The 26,310-nt window shown below is 54.3% G+C and overlaps 2 protein-coding genes across 9 annotated transcripts in view; one reads left to right on the top strand and one right to left on the bottom strand.

The window, feature by feature from the left end:
* NCOA1 (nuclear receptor coactivator 1) overlaps positions 1-23,405 on the top strand; it is a 185,887-nt gene extending 162,482 nt beyond the window's left edge. For 2 of the 5 annotated variants that reach the window (XM_030038087.2, XM_030038089.2), the window contains 11 exons: positions 2,667-2,850; positions 5,764-5,949; positions 8,295-8,421; positions 12,818-12,986; positions 15,913-16,227; positions 16,391-16,492; positions 17,584-17,983; positions 18,844-19,018; positions 20,200-20,383; positions 21,281-21,370; positions 22,496-23,405. In XM_030038087.2, the coding sequence (XP_029893947.1) occupies positions 2,667-2,850; positions 5,764-5,949; positions 8,295-8,421; positions 12,818-12,986; positions 15,913-16,227; positions 16,391-16,492; positions 17,584-17,983; positions 18,844-19,018; positions 20,200-20,383; positions 21,281-21,370; positions 22,496-22,663 (2,100 nt within the window). In that variant the 3' untranslated portion in view covers positions 22,664-23,405. Of the gene's footprint in view, positions 1-2,666; positions 2,851-5,763; positions 5,950-8,294; positions 8,422-12,817; positions 12,987-15,912; positions 16,228-16,390; positions 16,493-17,583; positions 17,984-18,843; positions 19,019-20,199; positions 20,384-21,280; positions 21,371-22,348; positions 22,406-22,495 lie in introns of all 5 variants that reach the window. The other 3 variants (XM_030038093.2, XM_030038092.2, XM_041128729.1) reach the window with 3 other exon arrangements.
* Positions 22,905-26,251, bottom strand: PTRHD1 (peptidyl-tRNA hydrolase domain containing 1). Of its 4 annotated transcripts, none has more exons than XR_005933994.1 (3): positions 26,033-26,245; positions 25,245-25,530; positions 22,905-24,200 (listed from the first exon to the last, which is right to left on the bottom strand). XR_005933994.1 is itself a non-coding variant. In XM_030038105.2 (2 exons), the coding sequence occupies exons 1-2, from the start codon at positions 26,243-26,245 to the stop codon at positions 25,360-25,362; spliced, it is 384 nt and encodes a 127-aa protein (XP_029893965.1). In that variant the 5' UTR covers positions 26,246-26,251; the 3' UTR covers positions 25,158-25,359. The 4 variants fall into 4 exon arrangements, 1 of the variants encoding a protein (XP_029893965.1); XR_005933995.1 differs by lacking the exon at positions 22,905-24,200 and adding an exon at positions 24,917-25,054; XM_030038105.2 differs by lacking the exon at positions 22,905-24,200 and having other exon boundaries at positions 25,158-25,530; positions 26,033-26,251.
* Positions 26,252-26,310: the final 59 nt, after the last annotated feature.

Here is a 26,310-nt window from a genome sequence, read left to right as displayed (position 1 = left end):
TCCTTCTTGAAAAGAAGAAAAAAAGAGGAGTGATGACAGAGAGCCAGAGATCCTTATGGAAATAGCTGCATCCAGGAAGCAGGGCTCCACAGAAAATTCAAATGATCTGAAGTTTGCAATAAAATCGTGGGATTATTTAATTGGTGCAAGAATTTCATTGCCCAAGTGGCTTGGGAGAAGTGCCTCCGCTCCATGGGAAGGTCTAGCCAGGGATGAAGGTTGGCTGAGTGGGTACCACCTGGAAGCATCTCTGTCCTCCTCACTGAGCTGATTTCACACGTGAGGCATCCTATGAGCCAGCTGGGCGAGCGATGAAGGGCAGAGATGAGACGCTGTCCCTTGGTTTGCCTTTTGGTTGGCTCTGGTTTTGGAACCTTGTTTCTGCCAGGAGCTGGAGGTTTGGGGAAGAAGAAGCTGTTCAGAAATATTCAGCCACCCTGAGCCTCCATCCCTCGCGCCATGGGTTTTCTGACCCATTTGGGGACAGAAATAGGTTGTGGAGATCTGAGCGTTCTCCGAGCAAGACTGGATGGCCTGAGCTGCTCCAGCCCTCCAGCAGTGTTCATTTTCTTGACGTGGAGGAGAAATAAAATACCCGTTAAAATGGGCACAGATTCCAGGTGCAAGTTCGGGTGCTCCAGAAAACAACTGATAAGCACCCTGCTCCCACCACGTGTCCTTCATTCCCACCTCTTTGTCCTCCAACCTCTTCACAAACCCAACGAGCAAAGCAAGAACTTCACTGCTCCCGTTTTATCTCCGCTTAATGTCTGGTTTGGGTGCCCACAGCTCCCTCTGTGCCCTTCTTCTCCTTCTGCCTCCAAAATGACCTCCCTGCAGGAGGAGATGAAGTTGAGAAGATGTATTTCTGCTGTATCATGGATGTCTCCCATTCACCTCAGTTCTCTTCCTTTTGCAAACCCGAGCTTTAAAGAAATTCTGCTTGGTTGAGAAATTACATTTTTTTGGAAGAGTTGAGACATGCAAACTTCTGCTGCAGGACTTGAATTTGCTGCATTTAATTCTCTCTGTGAGCCTGGGTTTAGGAGGATATTCTGCTTCTCAGGGCTCTGGGGTTAGGATTTGATGGAAAGGATATGGGGGAAAAGAAAAAACTGGTTAGTCTGTTATAAATTGTAATATTGATGCCTGCTGTTCGCGGTGCACTTTTCATCATCAGCATTGTCTAAATACCATGTAATTCACAAAATGCCACTGTAAAGGAAAAAACAAGCACGTGCCCTGTCATGTATATTAAAAATACCAATTCATCTACTCAGGTGCTACCATGAGACTGTAGGAAAGGGGAAAAACGAGTGGCGAAGGTCAAGAAGGAAATCTCTGCCATGGCAGGGAGCGTGAGCGGGGTCTGGGCTTGTGGTTTCAATGGAGCCACCATTGTTGGAGGGTCCATCCCAAAGCTGAGCTTCCCGCAGCCGCCCCGGGCTTTGTCCTCGCGATGCACCGACCTGTGTATTGTGGAGGTGAAACTGGAAGTGGCTGCAGTGGCGATTGGGATTGCCACCAGTTTGGAGGATTTTAGCTGAGATATGAAATCTTTCCAGCTAGGATTTAGAGAGAAACTTCCCGCGATTTCTTCTGGCAAGGGACAAAGCTGTCACCTTGGTGAGAGGTCTTTAATGCTGCACCGTCAGCCGGGGAAGTGCAGAGGCATCCCAGGGATGCCCAAAGCAAGCAGCCTCCCGGCTATTTATCCCGGGCAGGGGCTGTCGGCTGCAGCCTCGCGTCTCAGCTGATGGCAGAGCCTCTCGTCAAAGCCAGGGTACCAGTTCCTCCCAGATTTCTCCATCTTCTCCAGACTGGAGCATCGTTCCCTCTATCAAATACAAAGATTTTCCCTAGCGCTATCAAGTTATCTATTAATTACCCTGTGTTAATGGCCAGGCTTTCACTAATGCTGGGGGGAGGGCTCTTCTGGAAGTGGTATGTGTCCTTAGATTTTAAAGCATTTAGCTTCCCTTGAGATATTTTTCTTTTTAGCCAAAGCTCATTTATCTCAGCCCCTTTAATCCCAACCTGCTGCTTTACAGTGCTGCTATTACAGCCACTGGTGCAAATCCCTTTCCCAGTAACTTTCCCATTTATTTGAGTCCCCGGGCTAAACATCTACTCTTCCACTCTTAGCCATGATGAAGGCTGGAAAAGCTGAATGACTTTTTACTACCCCATTGAGGGTAATTATATGCCCGAGGCCAGCGTCAGCTTTGGGCACTTGTTCCAAAAAGTCACTTCTGTTTCTTAGAAAAGACCATTTTTTTATTATTATCATTTCAGTGTAAGCATGTGTATATTAACAAAGCAAATTATGTCCCGTTTTAAAACAGCTGGAGGTTATATATACCGTTAATAATTATGCTAATTGCACCATGCGAGCATCTCAAAGCTGCTGCTGAGGACCGGGCTTCAGGGTGGGGACCCATGCACGGTGGGGGACAGTCCTTGTCCCCCCAGGGTCTGCATCTTGCCAGGCAGAGGATGCAGGGCTGGTTCTCTATCCATGTGAGATGCTTGGTGTTTCGGCAAGTGAAGGGATGGCGAGAGCAGCATTGCGGGGCTATGTACATGTGAAAACAGCGCTCGGTCTCGCTGATGCTGTGTTTGGGCTGAGTCACCCACCTGTGTTGTTTTTTTTTTTCCTTCCTTAGTTTGCTGCTGAACTGGAGCAGCTGGACCAGCTCCTGCCCTCGCTGGAGAAGGCAGCTCAGCTGCCTGGCTTGTGCGGACCAGAGAGAAGCGAGAGCGGCGTGACCAGCGTCGCCGTCAAACCGGAGATGCTGGCAGCCCCCCTGCAGCCCAGCACCGCTGCCAGAGCCCCCACAGGACTCAACCGTATGTGTCCACCCTCGGGAAATCCCGGCGCTCGCCCCCCAAACTGGGTCCTTGCTGGGCAGCGGGAGGGGAGACTCTTCTCCATCACCATCTCTGCTGGGGTACCACCATCCTGGATCCGGCCGTGGTGATGCTCTGGGGGACCTGGGCTTTCCAGGCTGGTGCAAGGCTGGTCGCAGTGAGCTCTGTGGTCCCCCTGCAAACAGCCATGATGGGAGTAACAGGACAGGATACAGTCCCCCCAAGATGTGTGCCTGGTCACAAGGGAGCAGGCAGGCTCACCCAGAGGTGTTTGAGGTTTCAAAGGAGCACTGTTGCTTCCAGACAGGGATTTGAGACTTAGTAGACTTGGGTGCAGCATCAGGACCACTTTTTTAGGCAACAACAACAAAAAAAAAGACCTGATTTTTTTCCAAAGTGAGCAGTTTTACCAAAGAAAAAATTAGGATTTCTCTCCTGAAGGAGCCTGCAGCCAAATAGTGAATTCAGGGTGTTAACATAGCAAAAGCATACATGGACCTCATGGCTGGAGGCTCAGGCTGGGGCTCCTCGGGGTGGGCTTCCCCAGGCTGGGCAGTAACAGAGGCACAGCTATTCCCAGCAAACCACCCGCATCCGCCACAGGGAAAGCAAGCTTTTACCAATTGCAGCAGAAACTTGCCCAAATGACTGCACCCAGTAGTTCCTGCCATCGCAGCATGCTTGGTCAGAGCCCACATCATGCACTTGCCGTGATGGATGTGCCTGTGCCAGCCCCAAGCCCCACGGCGCGAGGGATGCTCGCCTGTCCCCTTTGGTACCGCGGCATCCCTGGGGCAGTATGCCAGAGCCGGTCCCAGCCCTGTGGTGCTTTTCCTGTCCTGTGCTTGATTTTTCATGGATATAATTATCATTTGCATCCCCCGTATCACTGCCACTGCAAATCACGCTGAGTCTTGAATGCTGAAGTGCAGCTTCTAGAGCAGAGGGAAGGAAGAGCGAGCAGCAGTACAGGGCCCAGTATAAACCAGTTAGCTGCTGGTCCACATCCTACCCGGGGAGGGATAATCCTCCTGTTACTTATTCAGCAAATGCAGATGAGGAGGTTTTGGGTCCCAGCCCAGCAAGAAGCCTGCGAGGCGGCTCTGGCAGGCAGGGCTGGGATATTTTCGGAGGACTCGGGTTGCAGAAGTGGAGCCTTTAAAAGGGTAGGAGCATCGTAGCAGAAGGAAAAGCAACGTGGTGATGTGAGCATGGCCAAAATGGTGCTGTGAAGTGGGGTGAAGCTCATCTGGGAGGCTGGGTTTGCAGTGGGCTCTCAGGGGGGACCCCCTGAGGGCAGCACAGCATCGCACTGCCAAGCAATGGCTTGCAGGTCTCTAACCCCCACAAAAAACCCTCTGCGAGCTGCAAGCAGGCTCTGGAGCAAAGTGCTATGGGCTGAAACATCGCCCTTCCTGCAATAAATCATAGGGGAAGAGTTTGGGGTCTCATAAATTGGAGTATCGGCTAAAAGAAGATGTACAGGGCAGGGCGTAAGAGATGGATGCGGGAAGGGTGATGAGTGACGGCTGCGTTGAGCCCAGAGGCATCGGGGAGCCGTGCTGTGCCTTCCCTCCATCGGGGAAATGTCTGGTGAAAAGAAGCTGTCAGCCCCATAGCTGTAGGCGTGGACCGATTCACCCATCACCTCCGAGCTGAATTCATCATTAGGCTTATTGCTCAAGCCTAATAGTTACTTGCCAAGGACCCTCTTGTCCCCAGGGCTGAGACAGTTGGTACCTTCGGCAGCAGGGACACTTGTAATGCTCTGACATAATTAAGAGCAGGGATTATTGCCTTTGGAGGAAAGGGAATCCTGCATCCAAGTTAAGAGCGAGGAGGAGGCTGAGCACGTTTACGGCAGAGGCTGCAGTGCGAGTGCTTGAAATGCCAGCTGCTGCCCTCCTGGGTTACAGCGTCTAAAATAGCAGTTACTGCCGAGGAGATCCACCACGAGCCTCGCTGAAGGCACTGCCATCGGGTTTTAACTCGTGTGGGGCGGCAGCAGCGCACCCCTAAGCCAGTCCCCGAGGATTTGGAGATGCTCCTGGCTGGGAGAGGGGTTGCCATGGCTGGTGGCCACTGGCTTCCAAGTTCAACATGAGTATTTAAGACATGCTCCCTGATGGCAAACTGCAGCTGAACTTGCAAAAACCCTATCTAAATAAAAATTAGAATAATGTGAGGCTTAACGACATCATTTTAATTGATTTAAAGCCAGCAGGTGATAGATGAGAGCTGCACAGGCAGGAAGGCAGCACAGGGAGCACTGCTGCTGAGGCTCCCCTCTAGCTGCCAGGCGTAAGGGGGGCACGGCTCCTGTGCCAGGGTCATCCCCGGAGGGAGCAGAGCCTGGTTGACGTGGCTACATCAAGCGAGAGCACTGCACTTCAGCTTCTGGAATTGACTGTGGTCCTGATACCCTCCTTTTAGCAGTGTTCAAACCCTGTCTATGTATGTTAGATGGATGCAACCCCCATCCCCCCTGCCTTTCTTACGTCCAGTTGATTATTTTTAGTTTTTATGCCCAGCTGATTATTTTAAGCTCCAGTTACTGGTTTTTGGGTGCCAGCCTGTCTCCCAGATCCCCTTAACCTTCACACAGCACGGTACAATGCTGTGGTGCTGCCCAGGGGCTGTTGTCGCCCAGGGTGGCTCCCCCAGGATCGCTGTGGGTGACCAAGCCACACATGGGACTGAGCTTTCAGCTTTAGGCAAGGTGACATCCCACCACGACCCCCTTCTCGCCTTCCAAACTTACTGATGCCGGCTCCCTTCCTGGCAGGGCAAGGAATCTGCCAAGCGCTGGTGATCTTGCAACAAGACTAGGGAAGAGATCTGACTTGTGCTTTTTTTTTTTTTTTTTCTTTTAATAATTTAACAAATCTCTAGCGATGAACAGTGGGCAGGGCGTGCAGGCTGGTCGGACCCCGTTTGAGTTCTGCGACCCCCTGGAGCCAGCGCAGCTGAGGCCGGTTCCTTGTCCTGCGAGCAATGGCAGCAGCCCGCACACCCGTGGGCCATCCCAGCAGGGCAGGGGCACGGTGACCGCACCAAACCCCTTCCCACCCGACACAGGTATGTACAGCTGCAGGTATCCGCTCCTCTCCACCTTCTCCAGGTCATGCTAAGGCTTTCCAGGGAGTCCCATGGGAGAAAAGGCATTGCAGGGTGGAGCTCGAGCATCGCTGTTCACCACCAGCTTCTCACAAGCAGCGAGCTTCTAAGCTGTGCTTATTCTTTTCTCTCTTTTTGCGTCGGTATAGTTTCAGACAAAAGAAAGACCTTTCTGTCCATCCCTGCTCCCAGGGAGGCAGTCAGAGGAGGCTGCATCCCCTCGCCCGAGCAGTGACAGCACCTCAGGCTCCCCTGGCTCTGGTCGAGGTTTGATTTTCATGATACCTGGAGCACAGCTGGTGTGTCAGGAGAAGAGCTGCAGAAGCAACAGTCTCATCTCACCGTGCTGAAATCACCGATGGCAAAACACCGCAGACCTTGCTGTGAGCCATTTCGGCAGCCTGGGCTTCAGCCTGGGTTGTGAATGCTTCTTCTCTGCCCTCCTCTGCTTCCCTTGATGCTTCCCTCGATGCATCAAGCAACGCTAAACATGGTGTGGAAGAGGAACCTTGCTTACCACTGTGCACTGGGGCTGTACAACAGCTTGCTTGCAGGTGCAGAAAGCAAATAACCCAGATCTCGTCTTCTCACGATGATAGCGTGGGACTAGAAGATCATGCTGGATTCATCCGCTGTCCCCTCTCTGATGGTGGCCAGGCTCCAGGAGAGCATCAGTCCTACATCCCGCACACCGTTTGCCTCGGAGCACAGCTCTGGCCCCACTTATGGGGTGGGACTCCCACCAGCCCACGGATGCAGGATGTGTGTGACTGGTGCTTATTACAGCTCTGGATAGCCCTGCACAGAACTGGTCCCTCTGAATCCTGTGAAGCTCTTGGTTTGGGCAGCTTGTCTTGAGAAGGAGAGCATCACACGAGAGCTTTCATCTTCCTCTGAGTCACCTCCAGGAGGGGAGGCAGAAATCAGCCCTGCACATTGTGTCATTGTAGGAGTTGCAGCTATATAATATTATTTTACATCCTGCCCTGATACCCATTAAGCCACGGCCAGGTCTGGCTGCCTCGAGGAGGGTCACCCACACCCTGGTAAATGATGCTCTGCTTGGGAAAATCCACGATCTTCAGCATCAATGAGCCTGGGAACCATTTTTGGGTGAGTCGAGGAAGGATTGGGCATGGGCTGCACCACGACTGTGCCACGAGCTGCCCCGGCCCGGCTGGAGCTGCTGCTGGCACCATCGGGATCTACCTGTTGCCAAGCAACCTTAAGGCTGTTTTTTAAGAAATTTCAAGAAATAGAGGAGTGCTCGGCTGGAGCCGCTGTGCCGGTGTGTGTGCTGGGATGCTAAGTGTCTGTGAGCTGGACCTCCTTCCCTTCCCTCCTCTTAGGGCTCTTATTTTCTCTTTTTTGAAACAAACACCACAGTCTGGGTGGCACATGAAGCTGGTGGCTCCTTGTGACAACAGCAAAGACACGGGGCACTGGGTAACCACAGTCTTTTTCAAGGAAATAATGTATTTTATTGGGATAAGAATCAGCACAGCTGAGCTTGGTTAAAAGAAGAGAGATTTTCATCTTTAGCAACTGCCTTCATCGGCACTTCTCTTAGAAACTCGGGAGTTTTGGCATAGGGGCAGCCACCGATAGCACATCCCGATGTGGCGGAGATCCCACCCCAGCCAGAAATGCGCTTGCCCCTCCAGTTTCCATCTCCCTGGATCTCCACGGGCTGGTTCAGCTGAGATGCCGTTTGATCTTCAATCCCAATTCCTATTTCAAATGGGATGACGTAAAGTCTCCAGCCTCATAAATCTCTCTGTCCTGGGCTTGGGCTCCAGGTTCTGTTACAACTTAATTTAATTGCGTTGGCTCCTTTCCCTGTGCAAATTAACTTTTCTCCAGAAGAGAGGCAGAAGATGCTAATGGGTGTGGGCTACTTTTTAAGCTAAAATCTTCAGTGGTAACAATTTGCCTTCAAGAAGAAACCCTTTAACTTGACTAAATTTTGAAAATCTTGCTAGAAATGTTCTGAAAAGGGGAACATTTTAATAACATTTGCACATACTGGGTACGCAGGGTCATATATGTCTGCTGTATGTGCAGTATCTGCATAGATTTTCACCCAGAAGCTCATGCTTATAATTAATGGTTGGGAAACCACACCCGATATCTGTAACTTTGGGTTGAAAAGAGCCCTAACTGGTGAATCTTGGCGTCCATTTTAGGGATGGTATAGGACACAGTTGGCTTCCCATTGCTCTGAGCTTGCCCAGTCTCCCCAGCAGCACCCAAATCCTGCCCACGCATTAACGTTTCCTCCCCCCATCTTGCTTTCCCCCCCCCAGGAATGCCTGAGCTGGAAATGGGGGTGCCGGATCACCAGTTTGGACAGCCGGGAATGGGGGAGCAGATCCACTGGACGGATAACAGCATGGCAGCCATGAATCGAGGCGCGCTGAATAAACCCGAAGAGTAAGTACTGTGGGGCTGGTGGCTTCCTGACCTCTCCCAGGAGAACATTGGGATATCCTGGCAATAGCTGCCTGGGTCAAAGAGACGTGGCCTTGTTTTGCTGCCTGCCTGGAAACCCGGCAAGTGCTGGCTGGGATAAGCATGACTGCCCATCGCCGTACGGCAGTGGTGGTTGCTGCTGATACCGTAAAAGCACCGGGACCTGGGTTGTGCAGGGTGCTACAATGTGAGAGATGAGATCCGTTATCTCTCTAGGGACAAGCGTGTGAGTAGCCAAGGAAGGTGGCTTGGGGGGAGACATCCAGGGTGTGTCTAGACCTGAATAATCCTGTATATCCATGGCAGAGTCAAGGATGCTGCACGTCCCCACTGTCCCTTGCCAGTGCCAATATTTGGGTTGGTGTTCTCCAGCATCCCTTCTTGCCAGGAGCAGTGGTGGGATCTGGAGAACCATGGGGCAGTTTTGTGTTTTCACGTGATTCCAGCTTTTTGCAGTCCCCATGTGCTTGGCTTCAGCTAAAATTATCACAGCTCTAATTCAAGGTCAAATAACCCCCTCCGGTCCTCTAACCACCTTTTTTGGGTCCATGCCCAAGGGGTCATCACCTGCCCAAAGTACAGCCTCAGTCCTTGGCTATAAGCGGGTTGGAGGAGAGCGTAGGTCAGATATTTTGGGACGGGAGGTCAGAAGGGCGGTGAGCCCTGCTGATGGAGCTCGGCGGTGGATGCCCTGCCGGGCAAGGGGCACCCCAAAGTGCTCACTGAGGCAGCAGCGCTGGGAGCAGTGCTCATGGAGATGGATTTGATGTGATGGGAGGTGAATCCTCCCCCTGGCCTGGGGAGGGCTTCAGGTACCTGGTTTAAGAGCCAGCACTGGTGAGCTCTGCTTGGATCCTCTTGCCAAAGCCCAGCCCTGCTTTGCGGAGAGGCAGAATTTCCTCTATTAATTAAAGCCTTTAGCAGATGAGCACAATCTTTTTTTTCCAGTCATGAAGAAGACACATGTAAGAGTTGTATTTGAGCAAGACAGTTGCCAAACATCCTTTTCTTGGGGCTAAATTTGGATTAATTTCTAAAAGCTCTTTGCTCAGCCCATGAAGAGAGTTCCCTGAGTGGTCTCCACTGCTGCAACTGGATCTTGGACTTCTGCTGGAAAGACTTAACCTCTTGTTGCTTGAAAGAGCTGGGAGGTAAAACAAATCCCCATTTAACTGAGCATTTACATCAGCCCGAGCCCTTGCTGCAAGGAAGTAGCTTTCTTTTTAAGCCTTGCCGGCGTCATTATCTTGTTGGGATAAGATCGGTAGGGCATACCTGGCAAAGGGCAGAGCTGCTAGAAAAATCAATCTGTTTTTTAAGCTATGAACGTTCCTTAAAATGCTGCTTATGGGGTAAAAATGACCTTACCTTACTCAGCAGCCTTGTGCTTCAAGCACTGAGTCAGTCTGGCTGGCTGTAGACATCTTCGTCTCCCCAGCCAGCGCAGCGGGGAGGAAGGGAGTGGGATTTTCTTCTGGCTCACCCTTTGCAGCAGGATTATTGAGTGAGGACTGAGATCGGCGTGGAAGGCTTGGGACCTGTGCAGGTATCAAGGAGGGAAGCATTTGGCAGCAACATCCTGTGAGTCCTTGGGTGGGAAAAACACCTTGGGTGGTTTTCAGGGCAGAGCCCTGTGCCAGGAGACAAGGTCGGACCGGTGGAGCGGCGGCATCTGCCCGAAGCCTGGTGAGATAACAAATCTGAGAGCCTGGTGGAGGTAACAAATCTCGCACAGTCCCTGCCTTTGGAGAGCGATGGTTTTAACCACACTTCAAAATTGCAGCCTGGTCAGGGTTTTACAAGGTAGTATTTGATTTTCTCGGCATTGAGCGGGGAGAAAGCAAGAAAACCCATGCTGCGTGGTGGGACTTCCCATGGCACTGTCAGGTCCCTGCAGCAAGGTCGGGCTCCCCACGCGGTGGAGATGTGGTGGGAGCAACTGGTTGAGCCAACACAGGGACAGGGGCCACAAGATGACAGCAAGAGGAGAGGTAGAGAGCTGCTTGTCCTGGTGAGCCTCTGTTCCTCCTGAATTAGAGTCTCTGGGCACGGGTGGTTCCTGCCAGAGGTGGTGAGCAGAGGCAACACTGGAAGAAGCTAGTTCCCAGCTCAGATCCCTCTCATATCTTCAGTAACCGTAGGTCTGATGGGAGCATCATGGGTGAGACCTGCCTTGGCAGCATCTTGGTGGGGTCTAAACACTTCCATCTAGTGGCATGGTGATCCAACTACAAAACCCCACTTCCACTGCAGCTGAGAGAGAGATTCTGCTGGGGAAAAGCCTCTGGACTTTGGTCCTCAAGACCTGCAGATGCGCTCCAGCTGGGGAGGACACGCTCGTCCTGGGAGATGCCCACGGTCCCAGCAGCTGCCTGTCCACCCGACAGAGACCGCAGTCGGAGCAAGGAGACAGAGCCTTTGGACTGCAGATATACAGGACCGAGAAATAAATTTTTAGCTAAGATCAAACCAGCAGAGCTTTTGTTTTGGGGGTTGTAAAGGTTTCCCAGCTGGGAGGTTCACGTTAGCTGGAGGTGGGCTGAGGTCCTGGCCTTGTTTAAGGAGCTAGTGGTGCCCAGATCTCCCAGCACCGTGTGTCCTGAGGAAGATGAGCTTCCTTTTTAAATTCTCTCATTCCCCAAATCCTCCCCTGCCTTTGCCTCTTGACAAAGTGGGACGACTACAACATCCCCTCTCTTGTGTCCCAAGCATAAGAGCTCGTGTCTTCTGCAGAAGAGGGACACCTTGGGCCAGGTCCAAGGCTCCTCGAAGCAAGTCCAGGTGGCTGTTCTCCCATGCGTTCCTCTAATCCCCCAAGGTCAAACATGCCACCCGGGGCCCGATTCGGTTGCCTCAGTGCTGGCACCCAGTACCATCTGAGATGCCTGAGGTTTCTAGGACATCTGTGCAGGGCTGGAGACCTGCAGCCTTTCGGAGCAGTGCTTGAAGGCCACGCCAGGGAGATGTTTTACGGGACCTCAAGCATCATTTGACACTATCTCTGCAAGTAGCTGAATTTCTCCTCCTTACCGCATGCAGAATCAGAGTTTTCGCCTTAAAAAAAGCTTGAAGGGTTGTGGTGGATAGAAAACCTTTGCAACACAAAACCAGTATGACTGGGGACATGATGCATGGGGTCCAGGATCTTCTCTGCCCCCTGTCACCTGCCCGGAGACTCACCTGAACACCACCATGGCATGGTGCTGGAGGAGAGGAGGCGTGGGGAAGGCTCTGCAAGCTGGATTGGGCTGCACAGCTGGAGTTTTCTTTACTACAGAAAGTTTGTATTGTCCCCACGATCTCTTTATAGACCAACTTTTGCCATCCACGCAGACGTCCGGCATGGGCTGAAGAGACAGTGCCAACCCAAATTTCTCCTCTAGCTGCCTGTTAATGTGGAGAAGAAGCCTGTCCTCCCTTTCCTCTGCAAGAACAATGTCTGTGCAGCAAACTTTGTCCTTTGTCCTTGGCACTGAAAAACTGGATTTGATAAAAGCAGCAAGTAGCAGGGACCTTGGCTATGGAGTGAAACTAGCCCTGCTTTTCACCTCTGTCTCCCTGCTTCCCTCTCTGCTCCCACTCTGCAATTTAAGAAATCCCAACGCCGAGTATTTCTTTTCCCTGGATTAGGCTGCGTGTGTTGGCTGCAGCGGTCTCGGTCAGATTGGCTTCAGTTCCTTACTGTACATCTGGTCCTCATCTGGAGCTAAAAGGATAAACATGTCTGCTGCTTGGGAACTGCTGGCATGTTCGAGCCCTCGCCTTTGTGCCTCTCTGCAAGCGTGATGTGCCACGGCTCTCTTCATCGTGTCAGACCCAGCAAATCCGATTGACTCCAATTAGTCACGTCATTGGAATGTCTCTCATTACATATTAATCTTATTCCCAAAGAATATTGAGCGAGCTTTGCAGAAATCTTATTTTTGCGGCTCAAAGGTTCCCCTTTGCCTTCAGCTGCTTTGCTTCCAGCTGCTCCAGCTCCATCCAAGCTTCCCCGCTTTCGTGCCGGCAGAAGTTTTGCTCTGCATCCCGCTGTCCTGCCCAAAATGCCTGCGGGAGCAAAGCCTGCAAAAGCACCCAAGTTTTCTTCCCAAACCTCACCAAAACACTGTTCAGGCTTTGTTTCCTGGAGAGGTTCATCCTTACGAGCAGGTTTCGTCACGGGGCTTGAGGTTGAGCGGGCTCAGCCGGTGTTGGAGCTGGGGGACGAGGCTGCATCCCGTGGGGTTTGCGTGATGCAGCAGCGGGGGAGCGAGTCCCCACGGTTGCAGGGGCTGTGTCGTTCGAGCATTTCCCAGCTCAGCCTCCTCCCTGCTTCATAAACCTTAATGTGTCTCCTCTTGACTTCTCTCTGCAGCCAGTGCATCACCTCACAGCTGGACGAGCTCCTGTGTCCTCCCACCACGCCGGAGGGTCGGAACGATGAGAAAGCCCTGCTCGAGCAGCTCGTCTCCTTCCTCAGCGGCAAAGACGAGACGGAGCTGGCCGAGTTGGATCGAGCTCTTGGGATCGACAAACTTGTCCAGGTAAAGAGAGAACCACTCATGGGACTTACTGGAGGTCATATATAGGGCCAAATGCTGAGGCTTGACGTGAGCGTGGAGGAGGATTTCCAACATCTGGTGGTAACGGGAGGCCAGATGTGAGTGGGAACACACGAGCGCATCAGATTCAGACACGATACTTAACACCATGCTGTTCTCTCCCCCCGCCAGAAAAGCTGGAAAACAGCCCCGTGAAATACAATATCTCGCTTCTCCGCTTTTCAAACACAATGCCCCATGAGAACCGGCAGCCTGGCAAAGAGGCGGCCGAGCGGTTTCGGCCCTGGGCGGCTCATGTAACGGGGAGAGCTGGCAGGCTGTCCTGCTTCCCCACCTTACCAGGGGGATTAGGGCACGGAGGAGCCTTCCAGCTGGAATCCCACAGCCTGGGATTCCTGAGCCTGGGTTGTGCTGCCTAATAATATATCTAATGGCCTTGCTGGTATGAAACCGTGCAGCCCTTACTATCAAGATTGGCTTACAGTGCAGCTGCCCTTCTGTCTCGGGTTGAACTGCAGGGAAAAAAAAAGAGAGGTTTGCTTTTAGTGGTGCTGTCTTACTCGGATAGCGCTGGGGCCCTGGTTGCTGCAGCTGAGCTCCGGTGGAGACTCCCTCTTTGCAGATGTCCATGGGGGCAGATGCCTCTGAAGGGTCCAAGGTTTCATAAATAACAGGGCATGGCAGGGGAAGAAAGCTGGCTGCAGGGGAGCTAGCAAGGGATGTGGAAAATGAGATGGATCGCTTGGGATTTGTCTTCGAGTGGTTTCTTTTTCCGTGCCCCATAGCACTCACATGCATGCTTTTTCCAAAACAAGGAACAGAATCGAAAGCCTGTTAATAAACGCGATGTCCTAAGAAAGAAGATTCTCAGAGCAAATCCCTCTGGCTGCTTTGGGCCTGATCCCGCGTGATTTAAGCCCAGAGGCGGCACATCTCCTTCTGCAGCCCCACCGGGATGCCTTGCACTGCACTACTGGGAGGGTTTATCTTTTCATCAGCAATCTGGGGGACCTGTCAGTGAATTGATTCCTGAATCAGGTATTTGCCACGTCCCTTTTCGCAAGGCTGTGCCTCCAAAATCACCACCTGCCTTTTTTTTTTTTTTTTGCAAGTTAGTGGTAGGGAGTTCAGCCTCTCTGGTACAAAGGATCAGAGATGCTCTTGCCAAAGATACAGCTGCAACAGCTCAGTGTTTTCACAAGGGTTTTGCAGACTCAGCTGGCACAGCTCCCCAGCAACCCTTTCCTGCACCAGACAGGCTCCAGCAGCATCAGACCGCTGGATTGAGATGCCCTCAGATGGCACCCGATGCTGCCAAGCATCCCCATGCCAATCCGGCACTTCTCCTGCCAAGGAGCACCTGGCTCAGGGGGATTGTCTCATGTTTGGACCCTGACCCAGCTTTGCTCCCATCCAGGGATCATTTCGTTAATGGGAATCTTGGGCTTTTTCCATGGCTTCAACTGAACCTCAGAAATATTTTGAATAGTTCCATGAAATATTTGCTTGAAATACATCTTTAGAGAAACAACGTGTCAGCATAAAGGCATCTTTGGGAAGAAAACGTGTTGCTAGTTCCCCTCCAGGATGTGTTCTTGGCAGGTAGGGGTTTGCATCCCCTGACTTCACCAAACCCGCCATCTTCTCTGTGCTACCACAGACACGGTGGGATGGAGTGCTGGAGATACCTGCACCCAGTTTAATCAGGAGGCAGCTGGAAACTGGGTAGTTTGGGGAGAGAAGAGTAAAAGAGCCTCATTACAGCAGGTCCGTGGTTTCTGGCCATTGCTGGCTCCTGGTTTATGTCCTGGTATCCAGTCCTTGAACCATATAAACTCCATCCTAATTTATCTTAAGCAATTTTCCCCACCACCATCTTAATTGATCCTAAGCAATATATTTTTCCCCACCACCATTCTCAGATCCTCATCCCTGCCTTCAAGCCTCAGTCCTTTGATGGGCACCATCTAACCAAATCCCAAAGTCCGGTTTCTCTTAACGCAGCTTTCTCTTAATCCGTGGGACTCGGATTAAGGATTCTGGCTCCGAGGTGTTACTTCTCTGTGGGTTCATAGCTCAAACACCAGATTTCTCTGCCTGAGCCAAGCTAGAGCAGCACAGAATATCTTACCATGATTTGCTGGTGTGGAAATCATCCCCTGGCTGTAATATGGCTCATTTGTACAGGAATGGCTGTACTATAGACCAAAAGGTCCCATCTCCCGTGCGTTCCTAGCGTGGGGTGTCGGTGAGAAGCGCAGGAATATAGCTGTGCTTCCCCATGAGCTCTCCCAGTCCCGGCGGTCCGTGGCTCCCACCCTTGGCCATGGCCTGTGTCTGAGGTGCTCTTGGGGCAGATGGGGACCCGAAACGCCATACCCTCTTCCTCCAGCCGAGCCTCTGAGGCTGCATAAAAATAGGAAAGGAGAGAGAGCACAAACTGTTTCCCATGTTCAGGTCAATCCTCCAAGCCTTAGGGTCTGTCCAACCAGGCGTGCTGCTGTCTGGAGCCCAGATGAGCAGCTTAGTGCTAGCAGACCCTGAGGAGGAAGGCAGAGGAAGGCAGCATCACCTCCCACTACCCACTGCCGCTTCCCCCCACCAGCCTGGGGAGAGGAGCCCAGAGCCCTTCTAAAAAGCCCCCAGGCGAGCCGAAAGAAGTCATTTCCATCCCTCTAAGGTTTGCTAAGCCCCGGGGAGCAGGTGTTGAATGCCCTCCTCGACGCTGCGCTTCCACTCACACGGGCTGGAGCGTGGCCCGGGAGATGAGGGTTACGGGCAGCAGCATCCTCACGAGCAAGCTGCCCCACGCCAGGCACGTCCTCCATCCCCTCTGAGCTCTCCTGGGAGAGGTCGGGTGCCGGTGGGGCTCCAAAGTGATATTTTCCTCCCCCTTTGCCTTCGCCAGGGCGGCGGGCTGGAAGCCCTGACGGAGCGGTTCCAGCCCCAGCAAGCCACCCCACCGCTCATGATGGAGCAGAAACCCGGCATGTACCCCCAGCCTTACTCCTCCGCCTCTCCCACCACCAACCTCCCCGGCGCCTTCCCCGGCATGGTCAGGCAGAAGCCGTCCTTCGGACCCATGCCGGTGCAGGTACCGCCGCCCCGCGGCGCCTTCCCCACCAACATGGCCATGCAACCCCGGCAGACGCTCAACAGACCCCCGACGGCCCCCAACCAGCTGCGACTTCAGCTGCAGCAGCGGCTGCAGGGGCAGCAGCAGGTAATTCTTCCCCCTCCGCATCCCAGGGCCGCGGGCAGGGGGACGGAGGGACCCTCGGTCCTGCCTGCAGCCCCACGTATCCCAGTCAGAGGGATCGGACAGGTGGGAAGCTCCTGCATCGGAGTTTTGAAGGTCTCCCTGGCTTTTTTTTTCTCCCCTCCAGCTGATCCATCAAAACCGGCAGGCGATCCTCAACCAGTTTGCAGCCAATTCCCCGGTGGGCATCAACATGCGGGCGGGGATGCAGCAGCAGATCACGCCGCAGGTAAGGGGGATGCGGCACGGTCCTCCAGCTGGGAAAAATTGAGGGTTAATCCCCGTGCCCTCCCTGTTAGCACAGCCTGGCTCACTCCTCTGTCATTAACGGGAGAGAAAAATTCTCCCGCATGCAGAGAGGTGGCTGCAAGATAAGCTGCTGTGGGTCGGGGTTTTTTTTGCTTCACCCTTATTCCAGCTCCTCCACCTGCTTAAGGTATAAATACTTTGTTATTGCTTAGAGAAAGATGTGCTAACACATTTAATTGAGAAGGATCTTTAGGAAATAGATGCCATCCTTTAAATACCAGAATCTCTAGTGAATCTTCTTAATGATCCTGCAAATCCCCAGGCCCTAAAGTTCTTGTTTGGCTTCTAATAAAGTGGATAAAACATCTGCTGGGTACGAGGAGAAGTTGGAAAGTGTAGATGAGTTCTGGTGACTTTATTCTACTTCTCGGAGAAGCCTTTGCCTTTACATGAAGCAGTGTGACATCCCTAGTGTGCTATGGAGAGCATTACTGATAGGGAAGGGGACCGAACGGTTCCCATTGTAGCTCCAATTTCAACCGCTGATGGCTTTGTCAGGCTTTTTAAGCTGATTAATTCCAACACATCTGGCTCGGCCATATGGGGAACAAGCCCATGGTGATGGAAAAGCTCCTGGGATGGGGATTTTTTTTTAACATCTCACAACCAAAAGAGTCGGAGTCAGGGATCCTGGGCTCTGGCTCATGGGAGCATCCCGGTGAGGCCACAAGAAGCGGGTCCCGCAGAGGAGAGGAGTGGTTGGTGGCAGCCAGGTGACTGAGAGCCTGTTTTCCTGGCTTGGGGGATGCTCTGGCTCCTGGAGCTTTGCCATTCGGCACATGCAGAGGCTGATCTTCAGTATCTCCAACCTGCTCTGCCCTGCAGCGGCACAAATGGGCCAATTTACAGCATTTTGGGGTTTTTCCAGCTTTCCTTGCAAACCAAGGATGGGCACCCCAAGCTGGGGAAGGGGACCACCCGTGGCTCTCGCAGCAGGGGGGGGGCTCTGAGCTGTTTGCCAGAACCGGAGGGTAACGGTGACAATTAGGGCATCCCCCTCCTTCCCCGCAGCCTCCCCTCAACGCCCAGATGCTGGCCCAGCGCCAGCGCGAGCTCTACAGCCAACAGCACCGGCAGCGGCAGCTCATGCAGCAGCGAGCCATCCTGATGAGACAGCAAAGCTTCGGAAACAACCTCCCTCCCTCCGCCGGGCTCCCGGTACAGATTGGAGCCGCTCGCTTGCCCCAGGCACCCCCCCAGCAGTTCCCTTACCCCCCAAACTACGGTACGACCCCGGGAAACCCTCCCACCTCCACCAGCCCCTTCTCGCCGTTGGCATCCAACCCCGAGGCCGCGCTGGCTAACCGCAGCAGCATGGTGAACAGGGGGATGATGGGCGGCGTCGGAGGGCAGTTCGGCGCCGGGATGACCCCGCAGATGCAGCAGAACATCTTTCAGTATTCGGGATCAGGTACGTCCAGCGGTTGGTTGCATTGGAAAGCTGTCCAGCGGTGGGGAGAGGCGGAGGGGAGACCTGAGACCCCCGAGGATGCTGCAGCCCAGCCCTGCTCGCCCGTCGCCCCCGGCTTCAGCCCCGGCCATCTCCCCAACCTGGTCTGGTCCCTGGTCTCCCAACCTGGTCTGGTCCCTGGTCTCCTCCTCCCAAGGGACCTTTTCTGGTTGAATCTCAGGAAAAAAAAAAAGCTATCGTTGGGGCAATTTTAACTCTTTCCTTGAAAATAATTTCCTTAACTCCTTCCTTGAAAATCAAACTGCAAGGCAGTCCTGTAAATTGTGGTTCCTTAAATATATATGCTCCAGCAAAGGCCAAAGCCTTGCTGAGATGGCTGAAATGAGCTGCGGGCAGCTTACGCCTCTTTGTGTGGGCACCAAGCTCCTATGAGACGGATGAGCCGGTGCAGAGTTTTGCACAGATGGGCACCACTTTGAAGGTCTTCACGTTCAAGCGTCAATGCAGGGTCTCAGCAAGGTGGACTACTGATGAGTAAACTGCTCTGTGGCTGCGATAGTCCCGCAGGAACCTGCTTTGGCATCATCTCATCATTACCCTGGCTATTTTCCAGCCAGGTGTGATGCTAAAGAGGAACACCTGCCAATGGAAACCACTTGAGAGGGGGGTTCCCTGCTCCTTCATCCCTGAAATATTTGCATTTGAGCGATACAGCTGCTCGAAATGAAAACCAGAGACCCTGAGACCAAAAGTCAAGGATGATAGTTCTGGTTCAATGCCAGTGGTTGCAAGGGAGAAGGAGGGAATTGGGGCTGCCGGCGGGGATGTCAGCACCGCTGACGCTGTCTGTCCTTCCCCAGGCATGGGTCAGCAAAGCGAACCCGCCTTTGCTCCGTCGCTCAGCCCCAGCAGCCCCTTGATGTCACCCCAGCTCCCGCCTTCGCAAAGCCCCATGCTGCAGCCGGCTCCGCCGACACCGGGCTACCAGTCGCCTGACATGAAGACTTGGCAGCAAGGAGCCATGGGGAATAGCAAGTAAGATCATGGTGGACATAAGCTGGAGCACACGGGTGACACATACACACAGAGAAGGTGACGGTCCCCTGGTAGGGTGTTGGCAGGGCTGGCAGTGCCCATGGGTGACGCCTGGCTGAGGACACGTGCTGAGCTTAGGCTGTGTTCTCCTACGGTGATGTCCTCCAGAAGTCACCATCAACCCGTGTCCTCATCTTCACCTCGGCTCAGGGGTGGCCAGAAGCCCACAGCGTTTAAATGTATGAGCACATGTGTTGAGTAAGACGTGAAGCAGGTCTTTGGCTTTTAATTAAACAAGTGGCTTATTTATGTCTCGTGAAAGTGGCCTTAGGAAACATGACAATAAATTGAGTCAAGACGAGCAGTCCCAGGTCATTGCATGACTCTCTTAAGAAGTGTCCAGTTCTGATGTAGGGAAGCAAATGGGAAGAGTATTCACCAGACTTGTTGCCTTTTTTGCATGAGTCAGATTTGAGTTTCAGATCTCCAGAAATGGAGAAAAAAAACCCCAAAAGCTCACCTGGGGGATGCCTTGCTTTGTGTCTTGGCTCTGTGCAGGTAGCTCAGCTAACCTGTTCTGGTCAAGCGGCACAGAGCAGGAGGTTACCGGGCTGGGTGGGATGAGATGGGAGCTCTGTTGGAGGTGGGATGTTTCACCTTGCCTTGCGATGGAGAGCTGTCCTTCTGCCTGGAGCAGAAGTGGGGATGGTCGGGTGTTGAGGAGGGCACTGGAAGGAGCGTGAAGGGGTGAACTCGGTGTCACATAGACCAGGGCTTTGCATCTGACTGACCCTTAATCCAGCCCGAAGCCCTGTAATGATCCTTCTCTTGGCACTGGTGTTTCTCCTGCTCTACCCCATCACACCGAGGAGCCTCCTGCTACAGGAGGAGCGGAGGGCGGATATCTCCGCAGCGGCCACCTTCCTTCCTCCCAGCCTCCGCGTTGGTTAAGCCTCGCTGCAGGCAGCACCTCTAACGCTCCCTGTCCCTCCCGGTGTCCCCAAGGACCGGCAGGGCTCCCATCCGCTCCGCCGGCTCTCTGCTGCGGGTGGTCTCGGCATTCACCGAGAAGCGGGCTGGCTGCCGTCGCGGCTCGGGCCACCCCAGGGGCTCAGGACCCACCTCGAGGTGCCTCCCGCCACCACGTACACCCGTGTAATGCTTTTTTCTCTCTCTCTCAGCGTATTCAGCCAAGCGGGGCAGAGCCAGCCGGCGCCTGCTCAGCAGGGCATGTACAACAACATGAGCATCACCGTCTCCATGGCGGGAGGAAACACCAACGTCCAGAACATGAACCCCATGGCCGGACAAATGCAGATGAACTCGCTGCAGATGCCCGGGATGAACTCCATGTGCTCAGAGCAGGTCAGTGCCGTTCCGTCCCCGCTCCCAGGATGGTCAGACACCTCCCAGGGGTTCAGCGTTCGTTTCTCTGGCCCTGGGGGTACCGGTGTCCAAAAGGGGAAGCGGCAAAGGTCTGGCTGCCTCTGCTGGCATTGCCGCTGTGCTGGAGCCCAAGGCCGCCGGCGTCCCGGGGTGTCCCGTGTGTCCTTGCGGGGTGCAGGGACGTGCCAAGCATCTCCAGCACCTGCAGCCCTCGTGGTGGGCTGGCGGTGGGTCCGTTTGTAGCCGTGTATCCCCAGGAAGCTGTGAAAACTGGGGACGGGGAACGGGGAATGGGAGCGGTTGGATACGGGACCTTTCCACAGTCCCAGCCCTTTGGTGAGATCCTCCCTGGGCCAGACTGAGATGCCTCCAACGTTTTTAGCTGCTGGGGTTTGTCTCAGCACCGTTAAGCTCCTGGCTCGTTGGTTTTGTGTGGGACGTCGCGGGCTGGGGCTGGCAGCCTCCCCAGGGAAAAGCCGCGGGGCTCGGGGAGGAAGGAGGCTGGTCCCTCCCCTGCGCTGGCCGCGGTGCACGGGCTGAGCCGGTGGCTTTTTCCCGTCTCGCCGAGCAGTTGGGTGCCGTTTCATGCTCCCTGGGGATGAGATGCCCCCGGAGCAGGCAGCAGCCCCAAGCAGAGGTGCAGGAGGTGGGGAGAAAGGTGAAACAGGTCCCAGCTGCCCACTGGGATTCCCCCACCAATGCCCCAAAACCCTGCAGCTCACGGTGCAGGGAGGATGCTGACAGCACAGTCCCCCGCCACTGCCCCATCCATGAGCACCCCCTCCCCAAATCCCCCCAAAACTCAGCTCGAGAGGGTGGCGAGTGCCCCTCTGGCATGCAGGAGCCCCAGCTGAGCCTGGATCTTGCTTTTGACAGGTAAATGACCCAGCGCTGAGACCCGCGGGCCTTTACTGCAACCAGCTTTCCTCCACTGACCTTTTGAAAACAGAAGCAGATGGGGCGCAGGTCAGTAAGAAACTGCTAAGCGCATCTCAGGTACCCCGAGGAGTTTCACGGGTTCCCCCCCCATAAAGGCTGAACGTCCCCGGCCGTACCGGCTCGGCACGCTTGCTTTCCACCGGGGCCGGCCCCGGTTGGCAGGGTCGGGGTGAAGCACGCCACGGTCCCGCCAGCGCTGGGGGACGGCCAGCCCTCGGGGACGCCGGCACCGCTCACAAACCCTCTTTGCATCAAAGCTCACGCTGCTGCCGTGAGCGTTTTCGGCCTTGCTGGCATGGAAGAGCGGTGATGCCGCAGCTGAGCTGGAAAAATAGACGAGTGCTGGTGCTAAACACCCCTCGCCCCGGCTCCGGGCTGAGAGCGAGCAGGGAGGGCTTCTTTCCTAGGCTCGGCCATCACCGGAGCGGCCGACGGCCCCCGTGCCGCCACGGCGCAGCCAGGCCGCCACGTTAAAGCGCGGCAGAGTGAGGAAATTTGGATGGGGGAGGCCGCGGGGGCGGCGTCCGTCCCTGCGGGCAGCGCTGCCGGACGCTGCCTGTCCCTCTGAGCAGCACCGAGCACCACCAAAGCGTGCCCAGCCGCCCGCCGGCACCGATGCCTCCGGCTCCCGGGGACGATCCGGTTCATCCCCGTCTCATCCGACATCCGCCGGCGTCACGGCGTCGCCTCCCCCTTCCCCGTAGCGCAGCCTTGGTTTCGCAGAGCCCGTAGGGACGCGCCGGCAGCGCCGCCGAGACACACCAAAGCTCTTAATTTTGATCAAACAGCCGCGCTGGACCTCGCTCACCACCCCACAAGCACCGGCACGGCCACCACGCCGCGGCTCCTCTTCACCCAGGGGATGCCAGGCTGGGCTTCTTTTTGTTTTTTTTCCCCCAAAAAATCCTTTTTTTTTTTTTTTTTTTTTTTTTCCTTTTTTTTTTGGATGAGCAACGTTATGAACCTCGCAGAGCCGAATGAGTTGCAGCGGTTTTCTTTTTATAGGACAAGAAGACAGAAGAGTTCTTCTCTGGGGTGGCTCCAGACTAGAGGAAGTCTCTAGTGAGTTTCCACTTCACGTAGTACCCAGATCCGCCGCCGCCGGCCCCTGCCCCGGCCCCGCTAAATCCCGTCTTCTCTTTTGTGTCCCAGCAGGTACAACAGGTTCAGGTCTTTGCCGACGTACAGTGTACAGTGAATTTGGTAGGAGATCCCTACCTCAACCCGCCGGCTCCCTTGGGCACCCCGAAAAACGCCGCCGGGCCACCGCCGCCACCGGGCCAGCAGAAGAGCCTTCTTCAGCAGCTACTGACTGAATAATCGCTTTTCGAGGAATGTGAAATTTAAATAAGAAGACGTACAGAGATATATAAATATATATATTATATATTTTTCTGAGATTTTTGATATCTCAACCCGCAGCCATTCTTCAGCTCGTAGTGTTTGGAGCAAAAAGGGGTTTTCTTGTTTTATTGGGGGGTGGGGTTTTCCCCCCCCTTTTTTTTTTCCCCCCCCCCCCCCTTTTTTCCCCTTTTTGTTCCACTTTTTTTCCCCTCTTCCCCCCCCCTTACTTCCCCCCCCCCCCTTTTTTTTTCCTTTTTTCTTTTCCTTTTTTTTTTTTTTTTTAAAAAGCATTGGATGTCGGCGAAGCGACGAGGCGGGACAGTCGGTTTCTCGAGCCAAAATTACAGATGATTCTTATTTTTGTAATCATTTTGCTGGCTTCTTAATCTGGAGGAAGGTTTCTCGGGGAGGCGGGGAGGGGGAGAAGGCAGCTGGAGGACTGCGGCGGCGGCAGGAGGAGGAGGAGGAAGAGCAATCTCAGTTTCAGCTGGATCTGTCACTGATCACGTCTCGGCGCGGGGCACGGAAGGGGATCGGCGCTGGACTTCTGCGGGAAAAGCCGGTTTTTTATTCACGCTTAAACAAAACCCCTTCTCTCCCCTCCGCCCCAGCCCGCTTGTGCGTACAATCAGCTTTTTCTAGCAATCGTGAGTTTGTCAGTTTTAAAGAAAAAAAAAAAAAAAACAGAGTATTTTGACCCACCATTTTTTCCATGTTTTATGCTGGTTTCAGGCCTCCGAGCGAAACGGGGAGGGGGGCTACAACGTGTATATTACAACAGGAGGAGAAAAAAAAAAACAGACAAAAAAAGACAAAAAAAGAACAGTTTGGGGAAAAAACGGCAATAATTTTTAGGGGGAAGGATGGGGGGAGGGGTCTGTCAATTATTGTAGATAAAATTTTCTGATTAAATATTAAATAAAATTAAGCAGTCGGTTCTTTCTGCTTTGATTGTGTTTAACAGCTGAGGTAGCTTAAACTATTTAAAATAATAATAATAAAATAATAATAATAATAATTGAATTCTCTGTTGGGAGATAGCTTATTTTTTTTCCCCTCAAGCCTGTCACTGTAAATAGCTCTGAGCTCTGTATAAATTTGTTTTCTTCTCTTTTAGTTGGGGGTCGCTTTTAATATTCACTGCTGACTTTTATGGGGGGAGGGCGGCTACGGGGGATTTTTTTGTCTCCCTCTAAAAATCGCGCTGGTGTGTGGAAAAATGTGTAGCTTTGTTGATTGACATTTGCAAGAGTTAAAGATGACAAAAAAAAAAAAAAACCCAAACAAACAAAAAAAAAAGAACCGGAGTTGCCAGCTAACGTTTCGTTGTTTCTGTGCCGACGGGGATGCCGGAGCGGTGCCGGGGCCGTTTGCCGGGGCAGGAGGTGTGGGCAGCCGGGGTCCTCGCACCGGGAACCCCTCTTTCACCGCGATTCATCACGCTGGGGAGAGCTGGAAATTAGCCGGTGTGCGGAGTTTGGTGGCAAAACCCAGCATCTTAAAACCGAAAGCACTACAGAGAAAATATATAGAGTGTGTGTGTGTGGTTATTAGTCACCGAATTCACCGCTGGAGCACGGCACCGGGGTTTCGGCGCTCGGTTTTGCAGGCAAATGCTCCCCAGCACCGCGGCGGGGTGTTCGGCGGGGGGCTGCCGGCGCAGGGGCTTGCCGACGTGCCTAACGCCAACGTGGAAACGCCGCTTGGGTTGGCTTCGGCAGCAAACAGCGAGAGAAACGGCACACGGCTCCTGCCTCAAGCCCTGAATTCAAGGCCACGAAGAGCTGCTCTGTGCTCACCTTCAGCTCTGGAAAAGAGGGAACTGTGGGGCCTGGGAGGGGGCAGGGGGTGACAGTGGCATTAACAGCACGACCAGGACGGGGAGAGGTGGGGCATGTGCACTTCTAGCTGACAACACACTTTTTTTTTTTTTTAAACTAAGTGGCTCATTTCAAATGTTTTTACTGTAAATGAGGCCGAACGCAGCAGGACGAGGTCTGCAGCGAGTCCCGGCTTGACGGCCAATGCTGCCGTCTGCTGTCTGCGTGGCTCCCGGCAGGGTCTCATCGCGCGATTCAGTGCGAATAAAATCATGGACAAACCGGCCTCGCTGGTGCAGGAGGAAAAAGCGATCTGGCGTGGCTCCGCAGCCACGGAGCGAGGGGTGGAGGTGGGAGAGATGCCGGGAGCACGGCCGCACCAGCAGCGGAACCAGCGCCAAATCCACGGGGAGGACCAGAGCCGCCGGACGGCTGTGCCTACAGCCAGGCCCTGCTTGTGGAGCTCGGGCGTGGGGAAAGCAGCCGTCGGGATGGACGGACAGACGGACGGGGAAGCTCAAAGGGCCGCCCAAGGGAAAACTCACCCCTAAAAAGCAGGAGAGACATTTCCAAGTTTGCCTGTGCTGGCAGGGGGACAACGTGCAAGCCCACTGCCTGTAGACAGCAGGTTAACATAACACATAGTCACATTTCTGCACAGAATAACATTTAATCCTCCCCACCAAAGAACCTTTTCACACTGTGTAACTGCTATCGCCACGCGAGGAGAAGACTACCTGCTGCTGAGCATTAGCACAGCGCTCCCGAGACACAGCAGCTTTCCTCCCGGCGCCTGCCCGGGGGTAAGCTCGGCTCTGGCTCAGGAGGAGAGCTGCCCGTGCCTGTTCCTGCTCACTTCAGCAATTTAAATTTCTTCAGGTGCTGGTGCACTTGGTCCTTTGGGTAGGGCCTGAGCGCCAGGCAGGTGGCCATGTTCTCGGGCTGCTCGGTCCACACTTCGTGGTCGACGCCGTGCTGCTTCAGGGTCTCTGCCAGCGCCGTCAGGGCGGCTTCATCCGGAGCCTGGGGAGAGACAAAGTCCGCTGTGAGGGCTGGGGTGCGAGAGCGGCGGGGAAGAGGCCAAGCAAGGTGGCTCACGCCGAGGACAGTGGCCGGGACAGGGAGGCAGCCGCCTGCCTGCATAGAGGTATGAGGGTGGGCAATCCCCGTACTTTGTATCTCACCCAAAAGGCATTTTGTTCTTGCAGGCCCCGGGCTGCACCGCCAGCCTCTGCAAGCACTGGGGTGGGGGAGCTGGGGCTTGTGAGCCAACACAGGTTGTAAACCGTCAAAAATGCGGTTTTGGTTTTTTTTTTTCCCTGGACAGCTTGCCTGGCTCAGCGTCCTAAGGCAAACAGCTCTGCCCAAGCCCACCTCCACACGGATGCTGCCCCGATCACCGCCATGAACCCCCCCGCCACCGCCCCCTCAGGGCTCTGCCGGACCCGCCTCAAAATGGCGGCCACCCCCTTCCCCAGCGCGGCGCTCCCGGCGTGCCCCGCGGCTCCCGTCCTGCCCCGCGCACCTCCAGCACGACGGTGCGCATGGCGCCGCCCAACTCCAGGTAGGCGCGGGTGTCGGGGTGCTGGCGGTGCGCATGCGCGGCTGCCAGGGCGGCGTGGCATCCCTGAGCCACTACCGCGCCTAACGGCCACGACCGCGGCGGGCGGCCCAGGTCCCCCCGCAGCACCACGTACTGTACCAGCGCCGCCGCTGCTGCCGCTCCGGGCGCCGCCATGTTGCCGTACGGCGGCCGCACAGCCTACTGGGAGGGGCGGCCGCACAGCCTACTGGGAGGGGCGG

Source organism: Aquila chrysaetos, chromosome 15 (assembly GCF_900496995.4).
Source record: "Aquila chrysaetos chrysaetos chromosome 15, bAquChr1.4, whole genome shotgun sequence".
In the NCBI taxonomy this organism is placed as follows: domain Eukaryota; kingdom Metazoa; phylum Chordata; class Aves; order Accipitriformes; family Accipitridae; genus Aquila; species Aquila chrysaetos.
Note: the sequence above shows the minus strand (reverse complement) of the source record. Positions and strands in the feature narration are given on the sequence as shown.